Source organism: Coenobita brevimanus, chromosome 89 (genome assembly GCF_032717465.1).
Source record: "Coenobita brevimanus isolate Jiangsu-jjx chromosome 89, ASM3271746v2, whole genome shotgun sequence".
Lineage (NCBI taxonomy): Eukaryota > Metazoa > Arthropoda > Malacostraca > Decapoda > Coenobitidae > Coenobita > Coenobita brevimanus.
Window position 1 is genome coordinate 27,241,779 of NC_137042.1, and position 25,741 is coordinate 27,267,519.

The following is a 25,741-nucleotide window of genomic DNA, read 5'->3' on the forward strand; positions in this document are numbered from 1 at the left end:
AGGAACGTTCGTGCGTATTGTGTGGCTTTTTTTGATTTGGCTTTTTGTTTCTCTGTTGCTTTCTACATGCGTATGTGTATATATGGATCTGTATGCTGACACACACACACACACACACACACACACACACACACACACACACACAGTCTATCTATCTCAGCTTATCTATCTATCAGGCACTTTACTTGTGTTTACGGCACGGTTGCACGTCTTTTTCAGCAGTTATTCGCAATTTGATATTTTATAACTACGTATGTGCGTGTGGTTTCTGCATGTGTGAATGTTGTGTAGGTTTGCCCGAGAGTGCGTAAAAGTGTGTGTGTGTGTGTGTGTGTGTGTGTGTGTGTGTGTGTGTGTTCAGGTACAAGGTCCTTGGGTTGGCACACTGTCAATGCTTGGGTGGCGACACTGCTGCGGTGTCAACAAACAGTACCAGTCATAGCAACCCTCTCTCTCTCTCTCTCTCTCTCTCTCTCTCTCTCTCTCGATAACATTTAAATACCGAGACTATAAATATGTCTTGCCAGTAGATCCTGACATTTTGCAACTTAAATTTGCACACACACACACACACACACACACACACACACACACACACACACACACACACACACACACACACACACACACACACACACACACACACACACACACACACACACACACACACCTTCGACTCTGGGCAGCAAGAGTAAAATAGGATATGGTACTGAAGATGATGAAAATAAGTAAACTCACAACTTTTTTTTTTTTTACATGTCAGACTCTGAGCAAAGGCTTCAGGGCCTATTTCTTGGGGGCAGTGACCTACTCCAAGGCCCAGTAGTCCTCCTACACCTCCACATAGCTAGAGCAGGATGTATTAAGAACTGGCCATGAGCAAGGAATACACCTAACCCTTACAGGGCGATAGGGTTACTGCTGTAAAAAAAAAAATCGTCTGGCGGTTGCAAGAATAACATTGCAACAGACGGCATCGTGCTGCAAGGGGATTGCAGAAAGTACAGGGCCGTCTAGAAATAGCACTCTTGTGTTGTGGTAAAAAAATGTTGCGGGGTAGGCATTGAAAACGCTGACAGGGCCGTTCCCGCAACACGAGAGAAATCGCCTGAGGGAGTGCAAGTGGAGCGTTACATATGGACCACCGTTTATCAAGCCTGTGACAATAAATAAAATAACATTATAAATAAAAATAGCATTAGATAAAAAGATGAGTAAAATCTTTCTCTGTAACCTGGAATAAATTACGAGAGTTGTCCCTATCATGAATGGGTTAAAAGGAAGGTGAAATGGGAGTGAGTGAAGGCAAGGAATATGGTTAGAAGTTCATTTTTGGCGCGTAAAGTATAATAACGTGTGCTTTACCCTCATAAAAAACGCAGATAAACCTCCCTCGCTTCCTTCACCTGCTCATAAATACGCAGAAAAGTAAGAAAAAAAGTCAAGAAAATTAGTAGTTTGAAGCGGCTAAAGTTATGGTGTTTTTAAGCAGAGTAGAAGGCTGAAGCGGGTACACACACACACACACACACACACACACACACACACACACACACACACACACCGTTCAATACCCAAGTAACTAGGTGAAAGTACCCGGAGCTGAGGTGGTATCAGCGCCGGTATTTCTCTACGACCACGCCACGTACTAAGCAGAAGAAATAAATGAAGACAAAGAAATTCGTGAAGAAAATAAGCAAGAAACGAAACAGACATAAAGAAAACTAAATGAATGGGAAATAAACGACATCAGAAGAGAGAGAGAGAGAGAGAGAGAGAGAGAGAGAGAGAGAGAGAGAGAGAGAGAACTTTGGGTAAGGACAATATGAAACAGTTTCTTTAATGGTTTGCAGTGTGATTAACTTTTTTTACTTTACGAAATCTATCCAAGTATCTGTGTGTCTTTCTGTCCGTCTACACACACACACACACACACACACACACACACACACACACACACACACACACAATACTACAACAGAAAGCATACTGTACCCTGGTTATTTATAGACAGCTTACTAAAAACAGTCGCACTTTCGTCTCTGTGTGTAGGCGGCTGACGACAGATAGGCAGGTAGATAGATATAAACAGATAGACAGGTAGATAGACAGCTGTTTGTGGATTAATAGATAAATAAACTGTTGAATGTGTAAGTAGATAGGTAGGAAGATAGCTAGATAGACAGACAGACACGGAAAGATAGTTAGATAGAGAGATGCAGATAAATAGATAAATATGCAGTAGTTGGAGAGAGAGAGAGAGAGAGAGAGAGAGAGAGAGAGAGAGAGAGAGAGAGAGAGAGAGACCGTTTTAGACACGAGAGGAACAGTACCATACCTAGCAACCAGTCTTGTTAGGGACGCACTCATCTATTTTAGTCAGGGTAACATTAGACGAATTTGTTGTGCTTAGAGAAATAATAGAAATTAGTTTTGTTGCTAAGTAACTCTATAATATCTTTTGTATTCTATCCCTTCTTTTGCTGGTACTCCTCTGTGTTGTATATTCTCTCTCTCTCTCTCTCTCTCTCTCTCTCTCTCTCTCTCTCTCTCTCATATCGTGAAGTTTGATAGAGTCGTTTCGGTAATATATCAAAGTTCATGATTTGTGTGTTTTTTATGGTACTATGGATATTTAGGCTTCAGGATCCAAGTAGAGCCGAAACTGTAATGAACACACGTTATGTAGTTATAATTCATCTAATATTCGTAATGTATGTGTTCCTTACGTCTTTGCTACTCTTTTTATCCTCCTTTTCTTTTCTTTTTCAGTCCTCCCTTTCATCCTTGTCCCCACCGCCTCATTCCCTCTTCCCAGTCTTCCTTTTTCCTCCTCAGCGACCCTCAGTTCTTCTTCTCAGTCTTCCCTCTTCCTCTCAGCCACCTCATTCCCTCTTGTCAGTCTTTCCTTCTCTTTCTTCTTAACCTTCTCTTTCCTCCTTCGTAGCTTCCTTTTCATCTCCTCATTCTTTTATTCTAACCTCCCATCTTTCCTTCTTCTTAGCCTTCCTTCCTACATCTGAGCCTCCCTCCCTTTATCTGAGTCTCCCTCCCTTCTTCTCAGCCTCCCTTCCTTCTCCTCAGTCTCCCTCCCTTCGTCTAAGCCTCCCTTCAGTCTTCTGAGGCTCCCTCCTTCTCCTCAGCTTCTCTCCCTTCATCTCAGCCTTCCTCTCTTCTTCTGTCTTCCTCCCTTTTTCTGAGCCATCCTTCCTTCCCTTCATATACCTAACCCCTTCTTCTCCCCCTTTGTCGGCAGACTATACGAGGCAGTAATCGTCCGTAGCGGCAATTCTCTGGCCTACAAGCAAGCGGTGGTGACTGGACAGGACCTGTACCTCACCGACACCCCTCCCAGAGTACTGACACACCTGCTACATGCGTCCGCCATCACACATGTAGATCTGGTGAGTAAGGAGTTTTATATATCACTGACATCCCTCCTTAAGTACTCACACACCTATTGCATGCATCCGCCATCACACATGTAGATCTGGTGAGTTTTAATTCGATTACATAACCTGAATTTGCACCAGTCATTATTAGTATTAATATTATTAGCATTAGTATTATCAGTAGCGGCGGTGGTGGTGGTGGTAACCGTAGTGAAAAACGGCTATAATATGATAACTGTCAGGACTGTCATTAGGTTAAAAGCGGAAGCAGGGATATTAAATGTGTTATCTGATGTTAATTTGTTCCACTTTACTTTTAACGAGAACATAGTCATTAAGAAATTAGAGTTAGTGGGTCAGTCAAGATGGGATCCACTTGTATAATATTTCTGCTTCATCCAACCCTTTAGAAAATAACAGAGCGATAGTTTATGGAATTTAAGTGATAAGTTAGCCTAGCCTTAATTTATATTTCATTTTATCATATAACTTAGTATGTTCCCTTATCATTTATGCTCACTTTTTTTTTTCTCACACAGCGATTGTTTACAGTTGTAGTGATTGGATGGTATGTTGGTACTGACTTTAGTTTTTTTTTAATGGGGCATTGTAATGAAGGGGTGGTTGTGTTATCATATCCTTGAAGAGATGGGGTGTATCCGTGAAGGGGGGGGGTGTATGTTTGTTGATGGGGTGTATCTGTGAAGGGGGGCAGTGTATGTTTGTTGATGGGGTGTATCCGGGAAGGGGGGGGGTGTATGTTTGTTGATGGGGTGTATCCGTGAAGGGGGGGGTGTATGTTTGTTGATGGGGTGTATCCGTGAAGGGGGGGGGTGTATGTTTGTTGATGGGGTGTATCCGTGAAGGGGGGGGTGTATGTTTGTTGATGGGGTGTATCCGTGAAGGGGGGGGGTGTATGTTTGTTGATGGGGTGTATCCGTGAAGGGGGGGGTGTATGTTTGTTGATGGGGTGTATCCGTGAAGGGGGGGGTGTATGTTTGTTGATGGGGTGTATCCGTGAAGGGGGGGGGTGTATGTTTGTTGATGGGGTGTATCCGTGAAGGGGGGGGGTGTATGTTGATGGGGTGTATCCGTGAAGGGGGGGGGTGTATGTTTGTTGATGGGGTGTATCCGTGAAAGGGGGGGGTGTATGTTTGTTAATGGGGTGTATCCGTGAAGGGGGGGAGTGTATGTTTGTTTGGCTTCTATTACGTTAATAGCCTTGGCCACACACACACACACACACACACACACACACACACACACACACACACACACACACACACACACACACACACACACACACACACACACACACACACACACACACACACACACACTGAATTCTATATGTACAGCCTAGGCAATGAGCAGTCTTATGCGTCATGTCTTTCATATTATATTCAGGCAAGGTGGGGGATCGTGGAATCATGTAGTCATAAGAGACCAATAATCCTCTTCATTTCATTAATATTTTCCTCAGGGAGATGTTAATTATCACCCTATCTAACCTTTCCTTGGAAAAGTCTTCCCTAATCTGAGTAAAATCGTCAGGTGGTGTTAAAAATAAAAAGTGCGTCATGTTATTGAAGTAATGAAGTTTGAGTTAGAAAGGGAGAGTAAAAATTTAAAATGTGCTAGAAAAAGGGAGAGTAAATGTAGGTTTAATGAAAAAAAAAAAAGTCTTATGAATATTAAGTTATATCCAAACATGTATAATGTTTATAATGAAGATGCGGCCTTGGCAAGTGGGCCTCCCTCTTGGGCACGTACTTAAGTGCCAATTACGTAACAGCGTCGTTTTTTTTATTACGTGACAAAGTATAAGATGAAAGAGTGAAGCATTCCCCCCCTTCCCAATACTTCAGATATAGCCTGTGTTTTTCTTCGGCACGTATTGGTCAAAACTTACGACGTGATGGAGGGTTGCGGGAACTTAACAAACCAGCGATTCTCTTTCGTTTTTCTGATAGTGATTGGTAGAAAACAGGGTGGAGGGGATTTACAGTTATTTTTTTATTTATGCGCCAGATGCGGCCTCGTTTAGTTGGTCTCCTTCGGCACGTATCCAGTCAGAAATTTATTAAGAAGAGGTGGAGTCGTAAGATAATATAGGACAATCTCTCTCTCTCTCTCTCTCTCTCTCTCTCTCTGTCGATGGAGGGAGCGTTTAGCAAAATACAGGGCGAGGGATAGTAACTGAGCTTTTATACATCAGATGCGACCTAGGTTAATGGAGTCTCCTTCCTCGTCACGTCTCATAGTTGCAATTATGTTTTGTTGATATGAAGGAGTATTTTCTGGAACACAGGGCGAGGGTTAATTATTGGCATTTATACGGGACATGAGATCTAGGTTAATGCGTCTCCCTGTCCGCCACGTATCTGAGACGGTTAATTAGCTTCCTTCGCCGACACGTATTTTGAGTCGAAATTTGCCACGAACCCTCTCAAACTTCAGACAAATCGAGGTCGCCAAGATAGACAAAGGAGAAATATATTGTCTGGTGTCTGGTGGTGAGGTAAGTGAGTTTCTTCTTACCTGTACAACTGCATAAAGTAATATTAGTCCACTTAGTAATTGAGGATGTGTGGGACTTGATAAGTTTTTGAGGAATTGCCTGTGTTGTGCCCTGAAGATCGCAATAATGAGTTCACAAGTTGTTTCTCTCTCTCTCTCTCTCTCAAATCTAAGGTCACCTACTGTACCTTAGACATAATTAACAAACACACCTCATACTTCTGAAAACTTTACCCTTTTTACACCATCTTGGCCCAGGTTTTGTCCATTTGGAGCTTATTTCACGTAGCTCAGTGGCAGAAAAAAAAAAAAAAACTACAACTCAGCATCTTTTTCTTACACTTATTCGTGACTAGCACCGTATTTTTACAGCTAATCTATTACTATAACTCAGCTTTCAAGAAGGAGTGGTGGAAAATTTAAGCCAAGTTAGAGTAAAAGGGATATAGGTCGACAGGAGAGATAGATAAATAATACAACCCGTTTGGCGTAGATTCCCGGAAATTCCCGTTGACAAGAGGACCCTAATTCCCGTTGAAAAGAGGACCCTAATTCCCGTTGAAAAGAGGACCCTAATTCCCGTTGAAAAGAGGACCCTAATTCCCGTTGAAAAGAGGACCCTAATTCCCGTTGAAAAGAGGACCCTAATTCCCGTTGAAAGAGGACCCTAATTCCCGTTGAAAAGAGGACCCTAATTCCCGTTGAAAGAAGACCTTAATTCCCGTTGATAAGAGGACACTAATCACCGTTGATAAGAGGACCGTGCAAGACTGATATCGCCTAGGTGTTGCGTGTTGAGGATCGGTGGTGTAATTACTCAAAGTGCCTTATCTTATCGCTGGGTATCTGATCCTGGAGGGGCCGGGAAATGCAAGGAAATATGTGTTGTATAGGATGAGTAATGACGGAATGTATAATAAGAGAGGTAGAGTGGATGGAGGGAGTAGAGGGAGAGGTCGGATAAAGTGCCGAAAATACTACTACTACTGCTACTACTGCTACTGCTACTACTACTACTACTACTACTACTGAACTTAAATATCTAATGGAATAACCCTGCGTTTTTCACCATTTTTATCATACAGTTTGAACAGTCTCACGTAAGATGAATAAAATCGCCTAAACGTTGTAAGAAAAAAATACGTCATCGGAGTGAAGTGGAATATCCTTAGACGGTTTGGTTTCTCTTTATTTATTTATTTATTTATTTATTTCGTGCAAGGAAGAAGGAACCGAAAACCGGAAACCCGCAAGATCGTTCCAAGAAAAAAAATAAAACCAAAATAACAGAGAGCTAAATTCAAGATCCAGGAGTTAACCAGAAAATATTTTTTTTACTGCAAGGAAGAAGGAACCAAAGGCCATAATCCTGCAAATTCGTTCCCTCCCAGAAAAATATAAAAGCAAAATAGCAGAGAGCCTAAACCCCTCTCATGGCAGGGAATAGGTAATATTAATAGATGTGAAAATAGGCAGAGTGAATTATTATGCTGAGATACACGATGGAAATCAAGAAACACGACCTTCCCCTTAACCCCTTGGACAGGATAACTCTCTCTCTCTCTCTCTCTCTCTCTCAGGTGAGGCTCTTCGAACAGGTAGGTTAGAGACTAGATTTTTCATTAACGTCAACAGAGCTGGAGGTTTTAATTACTGTACGATGATTAACATTGCCCGTTAGTAAAAATGAAAGACAAATAAAAAACCCGTAATCCCGCTGAAAAGATAAAAAAAATAATAATAATGATACCAACGTCAGACAGGAATACAGTACAGAAAGGCGATGTGTGAAAAGTGGCAGTGATGACCTTGGTGATATCAGCACAGTAATGAGTCACGTACCAAAGCCATTCATTGTGTAAGTGTAGTGGCGGCATAAATATTTGTCTGTTAATATTATAAGAGGATTGGGGGCAGTGAAATGGGAGGGGGGATGATAGGTGAGTGTTACAACTTGTAATTAATTGGTTCCCCCCCCAAAAAAAAAAAAAAAAAAAGAATTATTTAAGGATATGCTGCAGCGACAACCTTAGGAATACAAACAATAAGTGAATAATAAAGAGGAAAATATATATTAGGATGTACTGAAATGGGAGAAATATATGCGAACGAAAATTTAAAAGGGGGTTGACCACACACACACACACACAACTAAAGTATGACTGAAAATTGTGTGTGTGTGTGTGCTTAGACGACAAAATTGGGAAAATCAAGTATATGCGAAGAGGGTGTCAGAACAATGGGATGTTATATTGGATGGTGACATAGGAACAGTTCATGACAGGTGAAACGTGGCTTGAAAATAGTGTGGCGGTGTGGGTGGCGGCGGTGTTGCCATGGTAACACGTCAACAGTGGCGGGTTAGTGAGTGAGTGAGTGAAAGGATGTGAGAAATGGCAACACTGCACTGTACCGGTAGTATATATAACTCACCCAAGTACAAATTGTATAAGATTGCGTGTATATATGCCTGTATTTAATCATACAGCCACAGAACACTTCACGGTCTAATTAGAGGATAGATAGATAATGTGTGTACAGCATATGATTGCTTGTACTGTATATACACTTACAGTATTTTCATTCATACAGATACCGAACATCACAGTCAAACAAGCAAATAATAACATGAAATATACGACTGAATTTCTCTCTCTCTCTCTCTCTCTCTCTCTCTCTTCTGCATTCACCACTTATCTCCATATTTCTCAGTTTGCCTGCTATATCTTTCCTTTTCTCCCTTCCGCTCCCTCGTCCTTCCTCTTCTCATCCTTCTTGTCTCCTTCCCTTCCCATCCTTTTCCTGTCCTTTCCCTACCCACTCCCTTCCTTCATCCTGTCCCTTCATTCTTGTCCCATCTCTGTTCCCCTCCTCTTCTTTCCTTTCCCTTCCTTTCATTTCCTTTCTCTACCCCTTTCCCTGCGCTCTGCCATCCTATCATTGCTCCCTCCCATTCTCCATTATCCCCCTCCCTTTCTTCCTTTCCCTTCCTAGCTTTTCCTTTCTCTACCTCCTTCCCCTCCCCCCTCCTTTCCTCCTTCCTCCCCCACACCCTCCCCTGCTATCCAGTACTGTACAATAATCATAGGGATCGTTATGGGTGTCACTCAAGGTCAAGACACACACACACACACACACACACACACACACACACACCATCAAGTGATCCTGACCAACCCGGTGAACCCGGTGAATTACACATTAGGTTAGGCAACATTAAATTTGGGTAGAGTTGGGGAGGTGAAAGAAGTGGTCAGATTTGGTAGATGTAAGTTAGTTTTGATAGGTTAGGACAGGTTGGGTTGGGTTAGGTTGTTAGACCAGGCTTGGCTAACATGGACATAGTTTGCATAAAGAGCCATATAGGAGAACAATGCAGATTTAACTAAAAAGCACACACACAGCTCGTACCTCCACCAGTGCCAATAAAATTTATGATCCACTACAGCAATTCCTCTTTCCTGCCAGACGAATACATTTTAAACTCTAATCAGCTCTTCCTTGACACACTGCCCCCCTATCCACCACATTTAATTGAAATTCAATAAAACATTTTTTGAGATACCTTGTTCACAAACATACATGGGTGAATACAAAACTTCTGTCCAACATCGTTGGTGGTAAGGAAGAGGTATCTTGCAGCTTTCCAAGTTCACGAAAATATAACACCAGAATGGAGTGAAATGGATGGCCAACCAAAGAAAAAGTTGCTTTCCATCTCATAATCTTGCTATCCCAGACAGCTTTACTCAGATCTAATGGTTCAGAAGCTGTAATGAATGTCCACTACATTTCCCTAAAAGATTAAGGCTAAACAGGGTAATTAAATGGTCAGAATTAATATGTGACCTACAAAGTCTGGTGAGGTGGGATGGTGGATGTAAAAATATATTAAATGCTTAGTGTTATTAATAGCCCTCTTTGGGTTCCTCCTTCCCTCCTTCTCGCCTCTTTTCTCCGTCGCTCACCAGATACCCCCTCCTTACCTCATTTCTCCCTCCTACTTGTGTTCCTTCATCCCTGGCTCTTTCCTTCCCACCCACCCTCACTCCGTCCCTCCCTCCACCCTTCTCCTACCCACACCAGACACTCCCATCATACCTTGTTTCTCTGTATCTCCCTTTCCCCCCCCCTTTCTCTCTCTCTCTGTCCCACCTTCCCTCCCTCTGCCATCACCCTTCTGCTTCCTCCTTACCTCATTAATTCTCCCCTGTTCTTTCCTCCTTTTACTGTCTTGTCTCCCTCTTTTTATATTCTTCATTCACTCCATCCTCCCATCTTCCTCTCCATCCTTCCCTTTCTCCCTCCATCCTTCTACCCTCATCAGACACTCTCTCCTTACCTCATTTTCCCTCTTTCCTCTCCATTTTTTCATGTTTTTCTCTCTTGTGTTCCTTCTCTCTCCCTTCCACCTCCCATTTATCATTTTTCAAGCACTTTCACTGACCTCTCCTCTTCCACTTCTTTCCTCTTTTGCTCTCTCTCCTTTTCTTCTTTCGTCCTTCCTTCCTCCAATTTTATGTTGCTTATTCATTCTTCTCTCCCTCTTTTCTCCCACCTTCCACACTTCCTTCACTTCTTCCAGCTTATTTTCCTTAATCCTTCTCATGCCATCTTTTCCCATCTCTCTTTCTTTGTTCCTTCTTCCTAACTGTCCTACATATTTCTTTTGTACTTCTTTGGAGTATCCCTCTCTCCTTGTAACTTTCCTTTTCCTGACATCCCCATCCTTTTCCATGTACTGTACATACTCCCCTTTCCCCTCCACCTCATCCCTCCTCTCCTCCCTTTTTCTATCCGCTACAGTACCACATCACCTTTTTTCTGTCTCCTCATCTCTGCTTCTCCTCTCTGTTTCCCCTCTCACTTTTCTTCCCCTTCATCCTTGCCCCTTCCTCTTAACCCGACATCCTGTTTTTCTTCCTCACCTCTATTCTCTCTCTCTTTCTCAGCATTCCATCATATCTCTCTTACTCCTTCCACACCCATTCACATCATACTCTTCCCCCTTAACACTATTCTCTCCCTCTTCTTCCCTCTCTTGTCCTTCACATCTCTTCCTTAAAGCCCTCACTCCCTCATGTCTCCTCCTACTCCCTTTTTCTCCTTCCTTCTTACCCCTCGGGTCGAATGTATGATTACGAAGATAAAAGGTAGCACTTAGTTTTAATTGCAGAGGTGAGGGAGGGTGAGGGGAGATGGGTTTGAGGGGTGAGGGAGATGAAAGGAGAGTAAGGGGAAGTGAGGGGGAGAGGGAAAGTGAGGAGTTAGGAGAGTGAATGGCAAAGGTAAAGGGAGATGAGTGAAAGATAGAGGGAGAATGAAGGGATAAGGGATGGTAAGGGAGAGTTTAGGTTGGTGTGCTCTATACAGTCTTAACATCCCTGGTATTGATTCAGGAAGAAGTAAACACGCCAAATATACACAAACAGCAAGTGACCCGTGACTGGTATCTACAGTGTTTAGTGAATCTCCTGTTGTAAATCTCCTGTTATGAATCTTCTGTTATGAAACTCCCATTGTGAATCTCCCAATGTAAATCTCCCATTTTGAAACTCCATTTACCATTTGAATCTCCTGTTGTGAATCTCCTGTTATGAATCTTCTGTTGCAAATCTTCCATTATGAAACTCCAGTTTTGAACCTTAGACCATTTATGTTCCCTGAGGTGATTCCCACGACTACAGTGTATTTGTCCTAACCTGAGGAAGATCCCTTACCCCTTTCAGCTCAATTGATGGCCAGGTGATGTCAAATGTGAAGGTCAGTTTGATTTGTAAGCAAGAAGACTCATTCCTACAACATAACTGAAGCTTACAAAATTTCCTGCAACCACAAGTTAATATTGAGATTGGTAGAGTGGCCCAGTTCCATCAGATAGCAGTTAAAAAGACTATAATGTGGTGTTTGTGTGTGTGTTTCAGGTGCATGACTTACCTGAGTTCCTGCGAGGTGGTGTAAGGGACCAGACGACCCACATCACCCTAAGGTACCACCCCTCCACCGCCACATCACGCCACTCCTCCATCACCACCACCACACACCCACACCTCCAGCCAAACTCCAAGGCAAGGTGGGTGTTGACTGTGAATCTGGAAGTAAAGGAAATATTAATGCTCAGCGTGGGACATATTCCTTGAACAATGAGTAGATGGTAATGGATAGGGATGTCTTCACATGGTGTCTCTGATAAGGCATCGCTCAGCTCCCTCCTTGTTCCCTGAATGGAGGATGGTTACCTGTGGGAGAAGGGCATCATCAACCTGCACTCCACCAGCTTCATGTCCAGGAGAATCCAGAACCACAAAAACAAAGCAATGGACAGATAACACACTTTACAAAAAATTTAGTATATTTTTGTATGTATTTTCAGTCCTTCAGTCTATCTATCACCCAATATCTTATTTATGTACTGTGATGAATTGTCTTGTGATTATGAGTATATATCAAGTATGCTGAGTGGTTTATGTCAACTTGGTTGCTTAGTTAGTTGGGTGATTATTCCAGATTTCTTTTTCTGCAGCCTTTGCATAAACATGACCATAGAACAGTGATCAAAATGAAATTGTTCTTCACTTCATGATTGGGTTGGAAGATTTTATTTTGTTTTGTGCCTGTACAGGTGTAAGTATTTTTGTAATATGGTGAGTTCCATATCTTATAACAAAGATTGTCATAAACAAGTCGAAAGCAGTTCTGTATTTACATCACTTAAATTTTACCCATATATTAAGAATAATACACTCATCATATTTCAGTATTATTTTGTACTACTGTACCAAGTCTTCAAAATGGTGCTGAGGAGGGATACCTTCATAAGGAAGTGCTGATATAACGGGACTGCTCTCTTGTCCTCTTACATAAATGTCCTCCAACTCCCTCCCTATTCTCCAAAAGGAGGATGGGAAGTGCAGAAAGGCAGCTTCAGATTGCAGTCTGGTGGATTTGCATTCAAATGGACCAGGGGCCACACCAACAGCAGCAACTTGTGATAATCATATGTGTACTTTCTCAGCAGTAGTACATGCATTAACGAGGAAGGAGAGGAGAGTGATCCAGCATCGCCCCATCCCAGCCCCGACCACACCCCTGCTACCCACAGGCTGGCCAAAGCTGCCCATGATACTGCCACTGTGTGCAGCCCTCACCCATCACCCACCCTGCCACACTCAATACGCAGTCTCAGCCCACCACTCCTCAGCAGGTTAGCTGAAGTTAACCAACAACCAGTGATTTTGTTGGCCCTGTACACAGGGAGGTTTTCTAGCCTTCCACTCCCACCTTTATTACAGTATATGTCTTGTATGGCATGTAGAGATATAGTATCTTTTATTCCCTTTCAAGATTTAATGGATTAAACTAGCTGTTGACCAAATCTCATGCCTTTAAGTCTGCTTTATAGTTATTTAGTTGACAATAAGAACATTTGGCCACTGAAGGCTACACACACCAACCAAAGTCTCATAGCAGGGATGACATCCTACCTCCTCCAGGAGGAGAGTACAGGCAAACCCTGGTTTAACGATGCAATAGGTTAAGTAAAAACCCATTGCTTGGCGGGTATCATAAATCTGGGACAATTTAACATGCAAAGTATAGGGATGCATTTTTGCACTTGGGTTTCCCCCCAGCCAAGTCCGAAACCCACCCAAATGAGTCCAAAAATAAGTTTAAAGCCAAGCAAAATGGCCTAACAGCAGTAACAGAAGCTAACCCAAGCCTATCTATCTATCTATCTATAGCCCGATGCCCTAATCCCGCAAAGGGTGGCCGCAGACAAAACGCCTCCAAGTCGCTCTGTCACCCACCATTCGACTACCCTCCCCCCAACTCACCCCCCCCTCCCTCATATACCTCTCAACTCCATCCCTCCACCTCATCCTCGGTCTACCTCTCCCTCTCCCTCCCTCCACCTCACCTACATACACCCTCTTAGTCAGTCTTTCATTCTCCATTCTCTTCACATGTCCAAACCACCTCAGTGTATTTCTCCTAATCTTCTCAACCACATCCACATCCACCCCACAGCGTTCCTTCACTTCTTCATTCATCAACCTGTCCCTCCACGTCACTCCACATGCTCCTCTCAAGTAACTCATTTCCACTGCTCTCACTCTTGACTTGTTCTCCTCTTGCAAGGTCCACGCCTCGCTTCCATAGGTCAGAAAAAATCAAGCACCTCTCATCAATTACTTCTTGTAAGTCTATGTCCAGTCCTGGTTGTCATCCTTTCTGTGCCCTATGAGGCTAGGGGGCATGTGGTGCTCCCTGGCACTTACTCATTCGCCTCAAAGCCCTCAAACCCCATCTCCAGGGGAGGGTCAGAGGAGGGGAAAGCCTGGCGAGGTGGAGTAACAGTAGCAGGAGACTTAATGGACCCATCGTTAAACCAGGGCTTGGCCATTATTAGGTGGGGTAGGGTGGTATTACTACCCCCATCACTAATCCCTGGTATTCCACATAGGGGTATCGTAAACTGGGGTTTGTCTGCACATGGCACAAAACTGCTTCATCCTATTCATGATCTCCAGGGATATAAAGAAATAATTAGATTTTTTTTTACTTGACTAAGTGAACCTACAGTAGACCCCTCATAACAAACTACTGTAAATAGGGGGAAGCCTGATCCGAAAAAGTTGAAAATCGATTACATCCGATGGTTCCCCCCGAGGTGAGATTTTAAGCGCATGTTTGAAAATAAATGTGTACAACAGCATATTCCAGTATTAAAAATGAAAACTGTACCCATTTTACACTAGCATGGCCCATAACTTTGCCATTTTGCAGTTTCTGTTACATCCTTGTCATTACACTTCTTCATGAAACACAAGTACAGTATTGTGCCCCATTTAATAGACATTGTTCATTATAGCTGATGGAAGTCCAGTGACTTCATAGTGTTCATTAAATCCAGTATCCAGTCTATTGAGGTATGTTAAATTAAGGCTTTGCTGTATTATGGATGATAAAATAGCAAGGTAGCTGAGTGATTAGTCTTGTTAGCTGCAAAGCTGCTATCCTGATAGCATCAGGGTTCAAGTCCTGGTGCAGGCAGGTGGCATCACTTGACTTAGGTGTTCGTCCACCATTTGTGGATTGGTAGGTAAACTGAGTAGGCTAATGGCCACCTAGGTTAACACCTAGGGGAGGCAACTGTGGTAACCAGGATGATGCAGTGTCCTTGTATCCTGCTATATTGGGTGAACAACCTGTCACAGGCTCAAATGCTTAAGTTACAGAGATCAGCACCATGGCTAAGCACCTCATGGCATCTGCCCCCACCATTACCATTACTTTTTAAGTTAATATTATCTGCCATTTAAAAAACATAATTAAGATGATAGTTATTAACTAAGAACTTCGATTTTCAGCAACAGTGGGGATGAAAGTATCCCAGATGGAAGGCACCACCATCACCACCTGCCACACTCCCCAAGACAAGACCATCATGTGTCTTCACTCAACACTGTCAATGCAATCCCTGCCCTCATTGAGCGCACTCATATGCCAATTATCGCTGACCTCCTCACCACAGGTCAGATGCTGCTAGATGCTGATAACAATATAAGCAAAGAGAATTATTCTGAAAATACGGGATTTTGAAATTAATTAGGAAATTTTGGCATAACTGGATTACTGTACAGTATTAAAGAATATTAGATACTAAAGAACGGTACAGAGATTTTCCTTCATCAATGTGCCTGTAAATCAGTTCATCTCCATTTGGTACAGTGTCAGCTCGTCAGCTGACCCGGTCCTCAACACCAGATGCTCTGCCACAAACCCGAGCCACAAGGTCACTCAGCGCCCTTGACACCTACCCCAGCCACACCCCACCCTTCTCATTCCACCTACCCACACGTAGCAAGAGTGTTCTCGACAAGCCCACAATGTAAGTAAAAAAATGTGCTTACTCGTACTGTATACTGGCAGTACCACTAGACTCAGGCAATGTATGAGTGGATTTAATAAATACAGAAACAGTGCTGATAAGAGTATGGTACATGACAGGATGGCTGAATGCTGCTAACTCACAAATGTACTTAGTACTGTATTCTAATAACATATTTGTAAGCTGAGCCAAGTTATAACTTGCACCATATATTAATTACCTCTACTGTACTGTACAATATCAGGTAACAGTACATACCTGCATTTCAGGGCTATATCCATTTGTATGAAAGGTGTATTATAGCAGCATGCTGTAGCTCTGTAAGCCTGTTGGTGATCTGTAGTTTTTCTATAAGGTCAAGTTAATATTCATTTCTGTATATTTAAAACAGTTGCATATATCTGGAGGTGATTGTGCCATTATTCAGTTCTGTATACCTGTATTCAAAACTGTATCATATATCTGTAGAGGGTTGTATTAGAGTGGGGATGAGTAAGTAGTTCAGCAGTATGAAATATGTCCTGATGTCCCACAGTAGTAAACAGCGACGACAAAGTCAGAGCATCAGCATAACTGATGAGTTGGATGGGCAGCAGGATGAGAAGGAGATACACCTGTACACACTCTCCACATCCACCCTGCTCTTCAATCTCCTGCACTCACTCTGGGTTGCCTCATGCCTAGTGAGTCTTATGAGGAAATATAGATGATATTTTACTGTATATATTTTACCGTATTGAAAACACATGCATACATTTAGAGTTGTGTATCGATGGATTACTGTACTCTCCATATATCAAAAGTGCCATGGAGGTACAGTATATATAGTTTTACAAACAGTGTGTTGTATATTGATGGTGATTAACTGTAGTACAGGAAATGACAGTGGCACCTTCATCAGGACGACCATATGTCTTATAATGGGTGCACTGCACTGAAGCATTTGCTATGGAATAATTTACTACATATGAATGAGCAGACATTATCTCTGTGTGACTAAGATATTAATTCAAAGCAAGTGTCCTAATTTTGTGTAAATAGTTCAAAACTTTTCATGTTATGCTGCAAGTGCTCTACAGGTGCTACCTTACTAACCACTTTCGAAATACAGTAAACTCTCAATTATCCATCGTCACAATATCTGGCCCAACGCATTATCTGGCACTGCTAGCTTGGCTCTATTAAAACAATATCCAGCAAAATTATGTAGCATCCAGCACTGAAATTGGGTGTAACCAGTGTTTCTGTGCAATATCCAGCATTGTGGTGTAGCAACCAGCTTGAAAACAGTAGCCAACTGGCACTGTATTACTGTATTATATCATTACTTTATTGTATTTTATACTTAATTTACATCTTTTTCTCAAGGGAAAGTGTTTGGGATAGAGAGTTGAGACGGATAATAATGCAATATCCAGCTCAACGCTAGATATTGAGCCAATGGGAGGTACTATGCAATATCCAGCATTTCACATTATTTGGCGTTGGGCTTGGCTGAATTACGCTGGATAATAGAGTGTTTACTGTACCGTTCTACAGGGGATATGTTGCGATTATAGTATGTGCTGACAGCTACTGTAGTTAGTGCCTCTTTTGTTGTTTACATTACCTGCCTTGCATGATGTGTCCATATGCATAAAAATGAACTTCTGTAGTGAGTGCTTCTTTAAGCCTTTACATTAGCTGCATTGTATTCATATGCATAGAAATTAACTATTATAGTGTAGATAGTGTTTCTTTGTACTAACTACCCCCAGCCTTCCTCAGTTGCCAGCTTAGATTTGGATTGGGTGGAATCATGGATGACAGTTGTCCCACTAGCAAAATACTGTAGGGTCACACACCATCATCCATATTATGGAACTCTGCACAGCACATGCCACACTAAGACACGGACACATCATCAGTGGTGTAGGGAACCTTTGGGATAACTCCATCGGAGCAGTTCTTGCTCATGGCCAGTGGGTTTGCTGGGCCAGGCATAACCAGGGATGAGCAACAACAGCAGCAGCAGTAGCATTAGCTGCCTTACATGATGTGCAGGGATAGCCCAACTGGGGGTGGGTGGGGGGTATACCCCCCCAATGTTTGTTTCTGAGTTGGTCAAAAAATTACTGAGTTGGTCAAAAGTGGAGAGTGGAGACTTTTTTTTTCTTTAACATAAAAGGAGAGGTCTCTGAGAGGACAAAATATTTTTTACATAATTTTTTTTTTGTATATATATATATATATATATATATATATATATAGTGGAGGACAAAATACAAAATATTCTAGTTTCCCTTGTGTCAGGGGAATAGTCTAATCCAAAATCAAGTACCATAGTTGTCAGGGTGCCTGGACCTGAACCCCTTTCACCCATTGAATGCTGGTGAGGGGTGGGGTCTGGGCAAATTTGTATGCACTCCTGCTACTGGTCTGGTCATAAATAACTTCAAATGTCATGACTGGGTCAATTAGTTTAATCATTCATCATCCTCATCATCCGGACCTCCTTTCCCTCCGTAGGGCAGGGTCAGAAATAGCAGAGTCCAGACAGCCCACGTTTGCCCAATCCAATGGGTCACGCTTCCATTCACTCATCATTCAAGCCCCCGGAATCCTGGCTGTATCTGATACACCAATAAATTTTCACCAGATTCTGTGGCTTCACATAAACATATCCAGTAGAGTTAATCCGAATGCTGTCACTTTAAAAAGGGGTACCAAATCCCTGATCATACACTTCTCACAACATAACAACATTCACAATTAGTTTAATTAGACTACAAAATAATTTACATGGTGTCTGCTTTCTTGTCAACAATAATACAGGCTTGGGTCCAAGTTCAGGTGGCTTTACTTAAGTACAAGTAACATTAAAAATTACTTTGTCATAAACTTGATTTATGATACCTATTTAGTTGATCAGACTGTAATGCTGAATGGATCAAGTTGGTCAAAGTTGTCCTTACCCCCCCCCCAGGTCATATAGACCTCAGGCCATTGCTGATGATGTGTGAATATCCATAAAATGAACTACTGTAGTTAATGCTTCTTTCATTCTTTACATTAGCTGCATTCCTTGGTGTATCTAGATGCATAAAAATGATTGTAATGTGGGTGGTTCACTGGCATGAGCACAAATGGTTCTTATTTCCACATGGCTGCTACAGGAAGATGAGTAGTTCACCAAAAGGAAGAGAAAGACACTATTTATACATGGAATCACCTGAAATGGAAGGTTTACAATAGATACTCCTCAGTTATGAATATCTTAACATTCCTCCATAACATAATTTTGTGAACTGATTTATTGTGCAACTTACCTCACCTTGAGGCGAGAACGCAGGAGCCACATGTCAGTGAGAGCGATGATGAGAAGGTGGAACGGCGGCTGGCACCCCTTCAGGCGGAGGTGGTTGGGGCAGCTACCTTAGACAGCCAGTTTTCAGCCTTGCATGACCTCCAACTTGCCGCTGACAAATATCCTAGTGTGCGGCGGCTGGTGTGGCGGGTCAGTATATTCCCACCATGGCTTGTGTTTGCATAGAATACCGTATATGATGCCAGTGATGTCACCGTAGAATACTGTGCTGAAGATATAGAACACCATTAAATCATATGCTTTATACAAATTATTGTACTCTCTTGTGTTGGGTACTGTATCTTCAGTATGTCATTAATATATAGAACTGTATTACAGATGGTGCCTTCACACACGCAATACCTTAAGTAAGGACAGCCTGTACATTGTAACAAAATGGTTTAGTTTATGTTGCTTTTCCTGCCAGGATGCTGAGATGATAAAGACAATACGAAGCTATATGAGGCAGTACACGAAACTGTCCAGCCATGTGAGTAGAACAAGCACTTCAGAGGAAGAGTTACAAGAGCGTCAGGACCAGCTAGAGGTGCTGGCTGCTGCCCTTGAGACTCTTGCCACCTGTCTTAGAGGCACCCAGCTCTGTCCCTTCAAGATAAAGGTGAGTTCTTCAGCTTCATCATCATTTTGTCATGCCATTGCAGGACAAAGGATTCTCTCAACTTTTTCCACAGTGACCGTAGTAGGAAGCTTGTTCCATTCCAGCCATCCCAAATTATTGACATTATTCTTCCAGTTGGTCCCATGCCATCCTCTTCCTCCTTATCCATTTCTGTATTGCATCAATGTTACTTTAGTTGCCTACCTATTATTTGGTTCTGTTGAAATTTGTGACCTGCCTATGTCCACATATCCAGACAAGTCATCACTAGGCACAGTCATACCCTGTTTCTGTCTTAGTGTTCTGGCTGACCCTTTGTCATGGATAATCTTCATTCAGACACTGAAGCACAACAAATATGACTGCCTGTGCAACATGATCTGTGAGGCAATGAAGACTCCTGAAGTGCCATCTTCATACAAGCTGACCTGTGAGCGCTGGTTGACAGACTTCAGGGAACTGTCATCTCAAGTGTGGGAAAATCTACCTGAGAGTGAGGTATGTAGTAAGTGACAGTTACTTGAAATACTGTACAGTATGCCATCCCATTCAAAATATAATGATGATGGATACAAAATGCTCTGGATCATTTAGTGGAATGAAACAATTTAAAATATAATAGTACACTGTCCCTAAGAGCATCAAGTTTTACCCTTCCATATTTTATTCCAGCCATTACAGCTTTGCAGCAAGATGACAACCATAACTTACCTTAAAGATTGTTGTAATATATCTACAAAAAAATCAGCACATCAAATGTATTTGGTGACATTTCTGCCTCAACAGTTGCTGAAACTGGTGCAGGAGGTGACTCATGCCAGCACCAGCGCCTTGTATGAACTGCTGGGTTGTGTTAATGAACTGACCTGGGTGTGTGCTACTCATATAGACTCACAGGAATCACCACCAAGTCTCACTGCATTCCTCCAGGTTAGCAATAACATGGCCTACAAGGTGTCTTTTAGCAGTTTATTATCTTAGAGTGTATTGAGTGTTGTGGTAGCATAGGGTACAGCTAGTTAGTTAGTTTGTTTTCACCTGACAGAACTGGCCTTTCCCACACATACAGTGCAGTGGTTGCATTATGAGATAGGAATGAATCAACCCTCCAGTCTGACTGCACCTGACCATCAGCTGAGCTGACAGGGGTTAGAGATCTTGAACAGAGTAAAGAGGCTGTAGTGTAACAAGAGGTGCATCAGGACTCAAGGATTAGAAACTCTGAGTATGAGGTGAATTTTGAGATGTAGTAGGGGAGAAAGAAAGATTGGAGAGTAAAGGATCACAGAAGTTGAGAGGTGCAAGAAAAATTAAATTAGCTGTAAGGATGAGGGAGCCATTAGTAATGAAAATCAAGGCTGTTCAAGAAGGTGGGATGGATACAAGGCTGCTTATAACGTGAGTGGGGTTTGTCATTCCTAAACCAATGCAGTAATGATTGGGTTTCTGGCTTTTTAATGTTATGTTTGACAGCATGCAGGAAAGTCTTGAGTACCTTTCTTTATATCTGTCTGTCTATTGCCAGACGCCTTAATCCCGTAAGGGGTGGCCACAAACAAATCGCCTCCATGTTGCCTGGTCCTACGCCATTTCACTGCCCTACTCCCAGCTCATCCCCCCCCCCTCTCTTGTATACCACTCCACTCCATCCCTCCATCTCATTCTTGGCCTCCCCCTCCCTCTTCCCCCCTCCACCTCATTCACATACACTTTCCTCATTAGTTCCTTGTTCTCCATCCTCTCCACATGGCCAGACCACTTCACTGCATTTCTCCTAACACTTTCTGTCACATCCACACTACAACACTCCTTCACGTCCTCATTTGTCAGTCTGTCTCTCCATGTAACTCCACATTCTTCTCCCAAATAACTCATTTCCACTGCTCCAACTCTTGACTCGTGTCCTTCCAACAAGGTCCAAGCTTCACCTTATGTTTGAGTTGGCATCTCAGTACTGTCATGCAGCGTCTTTTTTACTTCCATGCTCACAATCCCTGTTTCTAATCACTGCTTTCAAAGAACCAGCAACCTTTCTTCCTTGTTGTACCCTTTCAAGCACTTCACCCTCCAAACTTCCATCCATACTCACCACAATACCCATCATCTTTCTTTTTAGTCACAAAAAAATTGGAATTTTGATGTAGTGCAAGGTTTAAACCTCCCGCAGCATGTGGGAGTGGAAGGGTGGTTGGCGTACAGTGTACCACAACTTCTGACACTCCTACAACCTGACCAAGGGGGTGAGGGTCAGAGCAGCACCATAGAGGGAGGGTACAGGGTTGCCATGCTACATCAATACCTCAGTGTATTGGCAGCTCTGCTTCACCACAGCCCTCGAGCTCTCCAGTACTGCACCAACATTTATGCAGAGGAACTGAGGTCAGTAATATTTAAATTATACTCATCATCTTATGGCTCAGTAGCAGAAACTGATTCTGTACTTTTGGTCCCAGGTTTATTTTTTTTTTTTATTACACACCAGTATAAACAAACAATATCATCAATATTTATTTAACTCTCAAACTCCAATTTTTCACTGTAGTTTAACTAATCAGTTGTATTGGCTGCCATCATCCATGGGAGTTACTACTTGAGAACAAAGTGTGGCTACAAGCTTTGCAACTCACCATACAATCATCACTCTTAGGTACAAAACCCAACCACAAGTAAATTTTCAAAATCCAAGCCAAGATTTATTGTTATATACCTTATTACACATCTGAGATTTATTTTCCTATGTGGTTCCAGCAACTGTTGGGGAGTAATTAGCTGGCTTTGATACCTGGTGTATCTTTAAGCCTGTAGAAAGCATCAGCTGTACCATGGCCAACCTCAGTATGGGAATTTCTTAACCCTTTAACCGTGGGTATTGTTTTGGCCTGACTGTCCTCTCCCGCGGGGGTTTCAGCCAAATGTAAACAAACCTTTAAACCTTAATAACTCTGCACAGAATAAAGCTAGAGAAAAAAATAAGGTACCATTAGAAAGTACTAACCTTCAGCTTTCCATTGATGTAGGTTTCATGACTTTGTTGACTTTCACAGGACGGGCAGTGCCGTTAGAAGTGAGGGGTGTAAAATCACTATTTTTCGCTCACACACCATTACCTTCACTCATACACCATTACCAAATGCCAACCTCATTCTGATAATAATACTTTAAACATATATGAACACTGCACATACGATAAACACCCACTCTGTGTTCACTGAGGCAGGTAAAAGGCACTGTAATTACCCGCACTTCACTGCCACATCAGCGATGTTGTAATCACTATTTTTCGCTCACACACCATTACCAAATGCCAACCTCATTCTGATAATAATACTATAAACATATATGAACACTGCACATACGATAAACACCCACTCTGTGTTCACTGAGGCAGGTAAAAGGTACTGTAATTGCCCGCACTTCACTGCCATATCAGCTGTGTTGTAATCACTATTTTTCGCTCACACACCATTACCAAATGCCAACCTCATTCTGATAATAATACTATAAACATATATGAACACTGCACATACGATAAACACCCACTCTGTGTTCACTAAGGCAGGTAAAAGGCACTGTAATTGCCTGCACTTCACTATCACATCAGCAGTGTTGTCACTCACACAGCTGGACAGATACTGATGCGTGTTTGGTCCGGGGTGGGGTGGGGGGCCCAGGGAGTAGGAGGTGGGGCCCCAGGGGGGGGGAAGAGGGAGGTGGGGGTCGGCTGGAGTGAAAGAACTTAATAGCTACTCTCCCTTGAAACAATTGGCGCACGGAAAAAACGCGGGGTATTCAAAATATTCACAGACATTCGAGAATGACACCCGCGGTTTGGTCCAGTTTTTGCAACGTCATTCTGGAATGACACCCGCGGTTAAAGGGTTAAGAGAAAGTATCTTGAACATGTGTTGTCTTGCTGCCCCTCCAGGTACTATGTGCAAGAGTCCCTGGTTGGCTCTGTGGTTGGCAACTCACCTCTGCGGCCACACACCCTCAAACTGGTTCGCTTTATTGCTCAGTTGGTTCGCGCAAAGAGTGCTCTCAGGACCAGATGAGTTACAGATGCTGGTAAGCAAGAAGGCTTAAATTCCTTAATCAGATGGATATGTAATTTTATTTTCATTCATTCATTCATTGCCAGACGCCATGTATCCCAGACAGGGTGGCCAAGGGCTTAGAGTTAATTGTTTTTACAGGGAGGGGCACTAATCCTCCACCAACCCCACTTGACGTAGGGATGCCAACAGCATCTGGTGTTCCCAGGCGGTCACCCATCCAAGTACTAACCAGACCCAACGTTGCTTCTACAGTTTTTAGTTTTATTTACTACACTTTCTGTTGCTATACTTTATCCTTACTGCGTCATACTAATGACTGAAGTAGAATCCAGAAATGGGAGAGGAGAACACAAAAGTAGAACTATCAGCAGTGGGCAGTGAAGTAGATAACACTTCTATTCATTCATAGGCACAAACTCCTGCACAATTTGTGTGTTTTTTTTCTGCTTTTGTGTCTTTTTTTTTTTTTTTCTGGATCCTACCCATCCAGTCTCTGGAGGAAATTAGGGTTGGGATGATGATGAAATAATGTCAAATACTGTGTGTATTAGAGTGCTATACATTTAATAGTAATATTACTGATAAACAATAAAATGTGTCTTTCATGAGAAGCTCTCCAGAAACAGAAGTGAGTAGTAATACATTAAAGGTCCTTTATTTGTTAATGGTTATTTATTTATTCATTTTCAGACTGTGTAGCTAATCTGTCCTTAAGTGTGTGCTGATCAGGCCTTGCCATGGAAGAAAGCAGCAGTAGAAATAACCTCATGAGTACAAGCTTTAAAAAATAATATCATTGAACCACCTACAACACCATTACAGCAGAAGTTTCACACAGTACATGAGGGAAACATCTCCAGGCAAAGTTATGAATAAAAGGCAATGGTTAACCAATCAGCTAAATGATGGAAACATCTGCTGTACACGACTGAACTCACTCAAGTTAACATTTTTCTTGGATCCTTCATGATTCATACCCTTCCTAATGAGTGCTTTCTCAGTGGGATCAGTTACCATTGTCTAGCTATGACAACCATGTCTCCCCTACTCCAGATGGACTGGAAAAGCTATGTTCTGTTTACATGTAAATTCCTCAGGTCTGGTAGATGCCACAGAAAACCTCAGGCCACTACACCTCAAAAAGAGGGTAAAATGGAAATGGCTGTTGCTTGTTTTATACATCCATTTCAGATTATTTCATAAGTTGTTTCATCATTACATATTTATGCCTGTCATATATCACTGCAACAGAGAGTATAAAAATTACATAGTCTATAATATCAGACTGCAAGATATTGCAGTACACAAACTGTATATCACACTTCTAGATGGCAATGATTATGTTCATAAGTTGTAATCTAAAACATTTTGTATAAAGAAGAATGGCAAGGCATTCTGTTACAATATTCGGTAAATTACTGGCAGATTTTTATGATCCTGTGGTTGTACTTGCAGTTGTGTGATGTGTTGCTTCCACAATGACACAGGCTTACTGGACATTGCTGTATTAAAAAGATTTTAGGGCAGTCTGTCCAGAAAAAGCATATATTTAGTTGCTTAGGATGTTGTTTTACAGTCTTCCTGTGTTACTGTATCAGCACATATTTGCTTCTTCAGTATAGCAGTAAAAAAGAAAAAAGTTTTATTTTTTATCTGATGAGGCAGGCTCATTATGTGGTATGTGGTACCAAGTCTTTAACAAGTCACAGATATCACTGTTATTGTTTTTCAGCATGGTGTACATTACTGTTGATGGGTACTCTATTAAGTTTCTCAAATTTCAGAAAAGCTAGGCCTGTAAGAAGAGCACAGTTGTATTTGTGATATTGTATTGTGATGCACAGGTGCACCTGTTTTATACTGCCAAAGATATAATTAATGTTCTACTTAAAGGTGAGTTGAAAGTGGTTTGTTGCA

General features: G+C 42.1%; 1 protein-coding gene across 1 annotated transcript in view; it reads left to right on the top strand.

Annotated features, from left to right (window-relative positions):
- The window catches only part of LOC145411421 (uncharacterized protein C12orf56-like), a 45,415-nt gene extending 20,016 nt beyond the window's left edge, over window positions 1-25,399 (top strand). The window contains exons 2-14 of the mRNA XM_080281461.1: window positions 3,257-3,404; window positions 11,837-11,985; window positions 12,931-13,116; window positions 15,284-15,447; window positions 15,645-15,804; window positions 16,340-16,487; window positions 19,124-19,300; window positions 19,578-19,769; window positions 20,109-20,267; window positions 20,556-20,699; window positions 21,937-22,148; window positions 23,695-23,834; window positions 24,515-25,399. Of these exons, the coding sequence (XP_080137587.1) occupies window positions 3,257-3,404; window positions 11,837-11,985; window positions 12,931-13,116; window positions 15,284-15,447; window positions 15,645-15,804; window positions 16,340-16,487; window positions 19,124-19,300; window positions 19,578-19,769; window positions 20,109-20,267; window positions 20,556-20,699; window positions 21,937-22,148; window positions 23,695-23,821 (1,966 nt within the window). The 3' untranslated portion in view covers window positions 23,822-23,834; window positions 24,515-25,399. The remainder of the gene's footprint in view (window positions 1-3,256; window positions 3,405-11,836; window positions 11,986-12,930; window positions 13,117-15,283; window positions 15,448-15,644; window positions 15,805-16,339; window positions 16,488-19,123; window positions 19,301-19,577; window positions 19,770-20,108; window positions 20,268-20,555; window positions 20,700-21,936; window positions 22,149-23,694; window positions 23,835-24,514) is intronic.
- Window positions 25,400-25,741: the final 342 nt, after the last annotated feature.